Source organism: Protomyctophum bolini (genome assembly GCF_963924005.1).
Source record: "Protomyctophum bolini genome assembly, chromosome: 14".
NCBI lineage: Eukaryota > Metazoa > Chordata > Actinopteri > Myctophiformes > Myctophidae > Protomyctophum > Protomyctophum bolini.
In genome coordinates, this window is record NC_137875.1 from 34,246,896 (window position 1) to 34,257,133 (window position 10,238).

Genomic DNA, 10,238 nt, shown 5'->3' on the forward strand with positions numbered 1-10,238 from the left:
ATTCTTCCGTTGAGAAGTAGAGCCTCTGGAGTCCTTGAACGAACTGCGACAGCTGGATTCCAGTTCACCCACGACATGAAATGTCTTTCTGTGTTTGGCTTTTTATCATCGCGTATATCTTTCTTGGCATTTATAACTCCGCCCATAGTTTGCAAATGAATGCAAACTTTGATAAACTGAAACTCAAGAATGTCTGACAACTCACTTGTTATTTGATTCCAGGAAAAATTTTATACATCAATAATTAAATGAAATAATTTATAACAATCAACAGTTCTGGAATTGTTTATACACTCAATTACTAGGACACACATGCACACGTACACGCACACATTGTTGCTGCTCATTGCTCCAGAGACATTTGTACAAACACAAAAATTATCATACATTTTTCTCTACTCTACCAATCCTGCATGAGCCTGTGAATACAGGTCTTGATTAATGCCTTGATTCAAATGTGGCGTTAAGATGCCAACTCGATGATTGTGGAGTTAGCTTGGGCTTAGTTAGCTTGACCTTGGAAAGGGGATGTTAATGGTAGATCATTTTTCTGTACTCTTTTTATCTCTACATTTTCCTATGGCTTCTGCTTACTTTGATACAAAGGCTTAAATGTCATCACTCTTGCGAAATTGCATCGTAATGATGGATGCATTATTTGGATTTGAAGGAAATGTTCTGTTGATGTTCATGAGGTGAAACAAACGGTTATGGTTATGCAATAGTAATCATTTTTGTCTCGTTTGCCTCAGAAAGCTTGTATGCCAACGCAAAATCAACAAAAGGCTTTTATTTCACTTCATCGATTTATTGACTCAGAAAATAGTGTTATTGTGTGCAAGTGCCTTGAGTGGAAAATATAAAAAACTTCCCAGTCAGCATGTCAGCACATCAACTGTGCATCAGCTTTTTATGGGTGGAGGGTCAATATGAATTGTGGAATCCTTCATATCACCTTTCATAACCACACCAACCCTCTCCCCATTACCAAGGATCACTGCCACCATCAATACATCATTGTCATTATCTAATCACAGTTTCAGTCATACAGTATTCTGTATGAGTGTTTGTTTACATTTTCTCCATGGGCATTTACCTATTTAGGCCTGACGTCGAAATTAAAAAAACGTTCGCTGTGAAAGAATATATATTCAAATATTTGTGCCGCATTTTTAAGATTTTTCAAAAATAGCAGACCTACAAGACCTATGAGCTTGTAGATCTGCTATTTTTCAATAGCTAAAGATAGATAACATAATGCTTAGTTAAAACACCAAAAGGGGTTCCCGCCCAAAATGGGTTAAATCACTACCAAACTTATTTGAAATGTCAGTGTTGACGTTTCATTCATTCATAAATCAACTTTCCAAATCATTGAAATCAATCAGCGCTTTTGACAAAGGATGAAGATACCATAAGTGTTGTACATGCATCTCAAGCTAATTTCAAGTCTCTGCAAGTTGATTTTCACATATTTTTCTCCAAAATCTAAGAAACGATGTAACGTTTCTGATGTGTTTTCCACATCAAGCCATGCTGCCTGCATTTAAGTCAAAATATGTGCGCTATTCATTTATTTACAAGCCCTGTAGCTCTTTTCTGGTTTTGCATTCCAAGTTAATGTTACTGATTCTGTCTCAACTTTTCGGGCAGTTCTCTAAACAGAAGCTAACGACAGTAGAAGGGAAAGGAAAAGTTTCCTAAAATAAAAAGTAATCTGATGGATTATTTTCATTTTTATCATTATATTCAATTCGCTCACTTTCAAAGCCAAAGGGAAATGTACTGTCTCTACTGTCTCCCTCTCCTCTCATCGGCTCTCCTTGTAGTCTGTTTGACTGGGATAGAGGAGGTTTCTATCTTGCGTGGGCTCCCTCTGCAGCCGGCATCATCTATCCGGAGGCATCTATTCCTTCGTATGCATTATTAAAATGTAATTGCATGTAGGTTTCATATGCTGCGTATATGAGCGCTTCTCAAGCCATTACCCACTCCAGCTCGCGGGTGGAGTGCACTTGTGATGTCTCATGGCTCGCCCACTCGCTGCACCCGCTCAGCCACAGGTTACCATGGAGACGGGCAGCCACCTAGCAGAGTCACACGGTTGTCCCTGGCTGTGTGAGATGGAACAGATTGGAGTCGACCGCTTTGTTTCATGCGGCCATTTAGTAACATGAGATATATTGAGATTCTTCTAATCATTCACATCACTTTAAAAGATCAGTGAGTTTTAGCTGTTGCTGCATTTCAGCTTCCCCATATTGGCATGTCTTTATTAAAGATTGGTCAGTGCAGAGAGAGAGGAAACCCAAGAGAGAGACAACTAAACTACCCATGCACTAACTGGCTGAGCCTCCATGCCAGACCCCCCTCTGTGTGTGGTTTTTGCATGAGATCGGTCAAAATATTAAATCGTGAACCTTGCCAGTGCCAACACGGAATTAGAAGGGGCGCTCTTATCATCGTAGATCATCATACATCATCTCATTCCGGGCCAATCAGAATTTGCGTCCTCACCTTCGTCTTCAATATTTCTGTTACGCAATGTTTGTGTTTACACAAACACTCAAACTTGTCCATTCATTGTCAATGGAATTTAATGTTTGTGTAGGACAAAGTTTGTGTTTACACACACACACCAAACGCTGGACATAGGAGCCCCTCAAAAACAACCCAGAGAGCAGAGAGCCCTGCATTTGATAAGCATGTGATGAAAGCCACCATGAATTTGCTACATCATTCATCACCAGTGGTTCTCAACCTTTTCAGGCCGTGACCCCCTAAAATAATCATATTTTAACAGGGGCTGTTAAACTGTTAAACCCCCCACCCCCAGGGCTGTTAAACACCCCCCCCACACCCTACCCCCCACCCTGACAGGCGGGGGGTGGAATCGTAGAATTTGGAATCGTAGAAGTTGAGGCATTACATTTTGTTTGACTCGTTTCCACAGATAAACATTGTGAAAATAGCAGATCTACAAGCTCACAACGCCTCTCATTGCGAGGCATTGTGAGCTTGTAGATTGGCTATTTTCACAATGTTGGCCTCTTTCTTGCCAATGTTTGACAGAGTTTGTATTGTAGTTTATTGATTACCCCCCCCCCCCCCCCCCCCCGCCCATCCATCATGTGGGGACCCCCCTGGGGTACCCCTGTGCTACTACAACCATGCTACATTAATCTGGGAACAGGGAACCCCTATAGAAGCCTCTTATATGCATACAAATCCTGGCAGTTAATTTAACTGTGTACACATGGACCTAAATGGATTCATTTGAAATGAACACTCAGTATTTCATAGTGTACTGCCTGCATACCCACGCACATTCGTAGGCTTCCCATTCCTGGTCCAGGGGTGAATTTGCACTATAATGACAGAAGGTGAAAGCTATCCTAGGATGTATGAATAGACATGAAGGGCATCTGTTCTCTTATTAGAGGGGACCAGGATATCCGTTAACAGCTGCTCTATCACAAAGGTCATGTTAAGAAGGTCTTAGTAGGGAGTTGTTTTCATTTGTACTACACGGTGTAGTACAGTTGTTGAATTGATTGAAAAACAGATGACGCAGAAATATATTTAGTATGTCTGCTATTAGCCACAAACAGTGGCCTGCTTTGTTATTATATGTCCAGTACATATTGGGTTTTATTATTTGCATCCAAGACATTTAATAATACATTTGTAGACAACAATTAAGACAACCAAAGATTGCAGGAGAGGTCTCTGTCAATTTTGAATAGATAAACAACAACACTGCCCTGCATATCAAATGACCCAGTGTTTATTTATATGTAGTTTATTTATGTGTAGGTTGAGACTTTTTAGACTACAGCAGCTGGCGTGGTCTAAAAAAACAACAAAAAAAGACCCCAGTCCTCAGGGAATAGTGTGTCCTACAGTGACCTTAGGATGGCCACATTTGTGGACCATATTTACGTAGGTCTGTTTTTATCACACAATATCCTCCATTCCACCCCTCCCCTCCTCTCTTATCAATTGATGCTGATTATAATCTAATATGATCAGTTAAGTGAGCACACGTCATGAGATAGGCATATTTACAGTTGTGCACTGCTAGATTGCAAATAGCAACTTTAGCACATGGAAGATACCATGCCACAGGTTACTGGCCCAGCCAAGTAACACTATTTTTGTCAGGGACAGCTGGAGGACAAAGTGTAAATAACAATGTTTTGTGCCTGGCAGATGCAGTAGGGCAAAACTAATCTGTGGGTTTTGGAGTTGGCATAGAGACCTGTGAGACGAGATAAGGTGATTTGCCAGCAAGCAGGAGGAGCAATGTCAGCCTAAAGGCCATGGTCAGGTAGTGTCCATGGGGGTGGGTGGGCTGGATGAGGATAGGGGGTGTTGGACAGTGCAGCCTAAAGTCCATGGTCTGGTAATGTCCATGGGGGTGGGTGGGCTGGATGAGGATAGGGGGTGTTGGACAGTGCAGCCTAAAGGCCATGGTCAGGTAGTGTCCTTGGGGGTGGGTGGGCTGGATGAGGATAGGGGGTGTTGGACAGTGCAGCCTAAAGTCCATGGTCTGGTAGTGTCCATGGGGGTGGGTGGGCTGGATGAGGATGGACAGACAACAGCTACTTTACAGTGCAGCTATAGAGGCAGTGTTGATTTCGTCTACTAAAACCAAGACGAAGAATGTTCGTCGACTACCTTTTTTCACTGACGAAAACTAAATAGAAACTAAATGAAAACTAAGCTATGATGACTAAAACTAAGACTATATTCTGACAATTTCGACAACAAATAAAAACTAGAGAGATCCAGTATAAGTCATTTTACAATTAGTGAAAAAAAGTGAAAAACATTGTCATTACAACAGCGTCAAGGCCCGCCAAAATACATTTTGTTAGACTAAATCAACTGTAGATTTAGTCGACTAAAATCTTGTGATATTTAGTCAACTAAAACTAGACTAACATTCCGGGTGACTAAAATGTGACTAAAACTGAAATGAAAACTATGCAAGAGATTATGACTGAAACTAAAATCTGCTGCCAAAAACAACACTGGCTAGAGGAATGATGGGGGCTAGAGGTGGGGCGGGGGTCCCTGGTGAGAGTGCATTACCACACAGGCGCGTACAGTAACTCACCCACACACACCGTTGACTCTGACAGAGTCATCTGCAGAAAGATAACACAGACTTTGTGTTTGAGTGTGTAAGTAATGTGCATGGCTGTGTGCATGTGTGACAGGGAGAGAGACAGGGACACATGAGGAGATGCGTTATTTGCTAATTATCGGTTGTTCTGGCGCATGTGTCAGTGCAGTGAATGACAGCATTGGTTTCCAGTTACACCATTATGGCGTTGGGGCTCTGCATTAAGAGATTACAGATGTTGTCTGTCAATGCTCAGGAGCTTTGTTATGGCTGCTTACAGAAGAGTCAATTAGGCACAACGCGCTTGAGCCAAAACATTGTAAAAAGATGTTGTTGCTGACACTAGAACATTGGAAACACTTGATTGTCTGCTCTCACAAGGATCAATTCCATTGCTTTTTGATGCACAGCTGCAGTTATGTATTTCGTCACTTAGCCTTCAGATGCATGCAGGGACAAAGAAAACATGTTTTTCTTGCTGAAAAAAACACTTCTGTCAAAAATATGGTTCCAATCTTAGACTTTCTGAGCCAAAATGTAATTAATCCATTCATAGACTTGGAGCAAGTCATTTCCCAATCATTACGGGTTGCTACTTGCTATAGTGCCTTCCGGTCTAAAATCATAATCTTTTCAAATTGTCCAATCTTTAATGCTCCATCTTTCTGACAGAACAAAGCCCCCCCCTTTTCTGGATATAAAAGTTATAACCCCCCCTTTTAATGGGGGTTAGCCCTTGATGTTGAGGTCTGAAACTGTCCATTTTACTGACCACTTTAGTGAAATGTGACATTTGTGTTTCCATGTATAGGCTCATCTCTGCACCCGGACATCCGAGGGCCATCAGTACCCAGCTCCCCGTCCTGTACTCCCAACGCATCCAACTCGGGGACCAACCTTGACACACACTTGAACATAAACCTCAACACCAGCTACCAGATGACCTACAGCTGCTCCACCGGTTTGTTCGTTTTCGACCTGTTGCACCACTTTCAGGCAGCTCTCACCGAATACACATTGCAGGGGAAGATGAAGAAATTGATTGCAGTTGTACTTAAATCATATTTCTACCCAGACCCATATCGCTTTCCCTACAACAGCACTTATAGATAACTCATTGCCCTTCCTAACCCTAACCTTATGAAACTGCAGAGTTTTACCCCAAATCTGCCCCAAAAATGTGGTCTACTTTAGGAACACACACTCCATCTCTCTATTCACTGCTCACTCTCTCAATCTGTTTGTCATACATTTGCACATCCCTAATGCATCCCTGTTTTGTCCTTTATCTCAGGTATGACGCCTGGTTCTCCCTTCTCCAGCCACCTGGAGTCGCCCTCCTTCCCATCCTTCTCGAGCTCGTGGAGTGACGAGTGCACCATTTGCTACGAGAATGCTGTGGACACTGTGCTTTATGCCTGCGGACACATGTGTCTCTGCTACGAGTGTGGGCTAAAACTCAAGAAGATGACCAATGCTTGCTGCCCCATCTGCAGAAGGACTATCAAAGACATTATAAAGACTTATCGAAGTACGTAGTGTGGCAAAGGCCCTCAAAGTCATTTGAAAGACACAACACATTGACTTGAGACCTGTGTGTGCTAATCATGACTCCCAAGACAGCAGTTGGGCCTACCAAAGAGTACAAAAGCCATTTGTGCATGAAATCTTGCTCAGGTACTGGAAGTCAAGATCTACAGTATATTAAATGACAATTACACAGTATGTCATGTCAGTATGTCTACAGTATGTCAGCCTTGGAAGTCTTACCTGGGTAACAGCCTGTGGTGTCTTGATAAGGATCCAGCATTGATTGGTGACATAAATGTCATCTGAAACATGGCCAGGTCAACAAAAATAAAACGGTTTATATCGATGCTCAAACTGGGGCTTCAGATTGTTCAGAACCAGTCCGAGAGTCTACTTATGACCACTGTCTATGCCTATGGTCTCTGTATCCTTTCTATAGAGCAGTACTCTGAAGCTCTCTAACTCAATGCACAACAATAAACTCACTGGTGATAGCACCACTGCTAGGTGCCTTGAAAGTGGAGAAGCTGTCTTGAGCCGTGAAGGCAGTGAGGAAGACAACCATCTTGCTGATTCCATCAGGCACTACCCTTCATCATTCCTCAGAGGTCTCCACATTGACAAGTGTTGTTGTTGACAGCCATTAGTCAGTCTCCTGGCAAATCGAGGAAAAAAAATCAACACTAAACACTTTTATCTGGGATCCTGCAAGGAATCTCTCAGGAATAAAGAGGAGAAACAAAGAGGAATGGCCGTTGGTTTAAGTAGAGAGAGGTCATGGGAGAACGCTGTGGAATCAACCTAGTACCTGTATAAATTACTGTAATTATAATTTAAGGGTTAAGGGAGATAAAATTATTATTTGTCAAACAAAAGCATAATTCACACTGTATATTTCCGCTTACTGTTCTCAAAGTGCCCTTTTATCAGATATGGCAGACTTGTGTGAAGGAGAAAATGTGTGAACGATCTCGCCTTAGAAGGTCACACAGTGAGCTAGGATGTAAATCAATGAAGAGCAGGGAGAGAGGAGGTGGAGAGAGGATGTCGCTGTGTTCACAGAGAGAGAGAGAGAGAGAGTGAGAGACGAGACACAGCGGAGGAAGGGGCACCTTGGCTGCGTGTCTGCAAGAGCGCCAAGACAAACGGTTTGCTCAGAGACACGGCACGGATATATCAAAGCTCCCATCTGATGGCTTGTTAAAATGTGGGCTCTGCGTACTGCGTTGCATGTCCAGTCTCTCTGCCGTGTCTGGCTGCTTAGAAAGCTTTGGTGGATGGTGTAATGGGAGAAGAGTCATCCAAAATATAAACAACTGAAGGACAGTATAGTATTTTCTTTTATGGCGTAGGTTTAAAGAGCGCACGTGGATGATGAATCAACCTTCCTGTTATAATAAGGTACTCATAAAAAGAGGTTATTATTCCAGTTTAAGGGTTTGCTTACTTCAGATTGCACATTTCTCTTTTAGAACTGTGTGGTACTGCATGGACAGTAGTAATGTAATGAAAAGTAGTGGAAAGAAATTAGAGCAGGAGATACAAGTTGTTTTGAAGACCATTGAAAAAATAAGCTCTGTAGGTAAAACATGATTACAGTGGATTTGGGTGCACCATGTTTACATTTGGAGGGACAACAAGAGGGAGGGAACCATGTATACTATTCACACATGTGTACAGTCAGTGACAAAGATGTAGCTTGTTATTGTTGGATGGTGTGTGAGATTTTCATTTGCATATCCATTGCAGAGTGCTGCTTCGTGTCTTTAAGGCAAATGTTTTTGAAGCTCTGTGGACATGTTCACATGAATAATGATAACACATTATTGCTCTGAAATGTAAAGAGAAAAAAGCCAGTTTTGTTTGTTATTGAATTATTTGTAAGATATTAAGTGGTGATTCTCCATGGTGTTTACTCGTGTCATCTCGCCACTCTTGAAGATAAATTATTAAAGGATCAGTGTCACAGTGATATCTTACTATTTCTGGGTGCCTTTTAAAAGAAGAGTCTTGGCAATGAGTCAGTTACAACACTGTAGGAACCAGTAGTGTATTGGGAAGAATATCCAGGTAGTTTCGAATCTGCAGTATACAACATATACATTATAGCTATGTACAACCCACACAAGCCAAGTACAAAGTTATGGTGTGATTTCCAAGAAAATGTTTTGGTGTGCTTAATATCAGTGTATTAAATTGCTGTATTGAGTGCTGTTAAATATCGCCAGACCCCAGCTGTGTCTTTGCATAATACTGGAATTTTATTGTGCTCGAGAAATGCCCAGCTTTTAATTTTTCTGCCCTTTTTGTTTTTCTGACCAAATGAGACCTTTCAAACATGAAATGCTATGAAACTTTTTAACAGAGAAAAGGTATATTGGTGATATGTATAGTGTATAGTAAGTACATTATGAGATTTATTTATTTTGTCAATGTTGTTATTCACTATTTGTTCATGTATCATGTCAGATGAAACTGTTAAAGTATTGCTTATTTTATAGCCAGTGCCACTGAGGTAAATATGTTTGTTTTAGCTGATTTTCACTATAAAATATGCTTTTCACATGGGAATACAATACAGTGAAGCATTTGCTTTACCTACTCTAAATATTTTTTGTATTGAAATTATATTTTCCCACTTAAGCACATTTCAAGACCATATTGCAATCCTACAGTATCTATTCTGTGTTGAGGTCTACTGTATGAATTATGCCAATAGAGTAGACATTCTGATTTGATTTTGTTTCTCAAATGTGACCAAAACCAAACCATTAGGCTACTTAAGTAAGAGGATTGCCCATGGCCTTTGGAAAAAGATAATCAGAATTGGTTTTCATTGATTGTGTGCTTAGATCAACATACATTAAATAAAACTGCTTTAAAGGTCTACTCTAAATATCTTTGATTTCGTATTTTAATATCTAGCCCCACGGCCTGGAGATGGCGCTCTTGAGTACTGGCTGGGCCTACTGATTGATCTGGAGAGATTTATACTCAACAGCGCCATCTCAAGGCAGTGGGGGGCCCACCCAATGTTGTCCAAGCGGCAAGCGCCAATTCTTTTTTTATTGAATCAAGCAAGAATGACTATAATGACAAAGGAATCGTTCAATGGAGTTCAATGCACAGCTCTTAAGAGTAGGGACCACATATACTCTAAGGTAGGGACAGCTATAGTCAGTATACTGAGTCTGAGGGATAGCTAGGCGGCGCCATCTTGGGAGGTTTTCGCTATTTCAATGGGGAGACGTCCCCGACCCCTACTCTATGGTGACGTCACGTTCTCTTAGTGGGTCACTAGACAGACACGCAAGTTGACGCAACACAACAAAACAAAACCCACAGATCACCACACCACTGTCTACCACCAGACATTATATTATAATTTATAAGTGAAGCTGTGTTTTTCAAATAGTGTTAAAAATTAAAACCACGCGGTCCAATGTCCACAAAATAATGCTTGAGTGCACTGAAAATATTGTTGCCGTCCTCCTGCACTCACTGCGAATGTGCAATGTTTTGTTGACCGAGGACAAAAGGGAGCTGGGTGGTGAAGAACACGTCTGCACCTGACTTT

The 10,238-nt window shown here is 41.4% G+C and overlaps 1 protein-coding gene across 1 annotated transcript in view; it reads left to right on the forward strand.

Annotated features, from left to right (window-relative positions):
* LOC308327841 (E3 ubiquitin-protein ligase NEURL1-like) overlaps positions 1–9,532 on the forward strand; it is a 32,166-nt gene extending 22,634 nt beyond the window's left edge. The window contains exons 5-6 of the mRNA XM_080781402.1: positions 5,943–6,092; positions 6,426–9,532. Coding sequence (XP_080637528.1) covers positions 5,943–6,092; positions 6,426–6,670 — 395 coding nt within the window. The 3' untranslated portion in view covers positions 6,671–9,532. The remainder of the gene's footprint in view (positions 1–5,942; positions 6,093–6,425) is intronic.
* Positions 9,533–10,238: the final 706 nt, after the last annotated feature.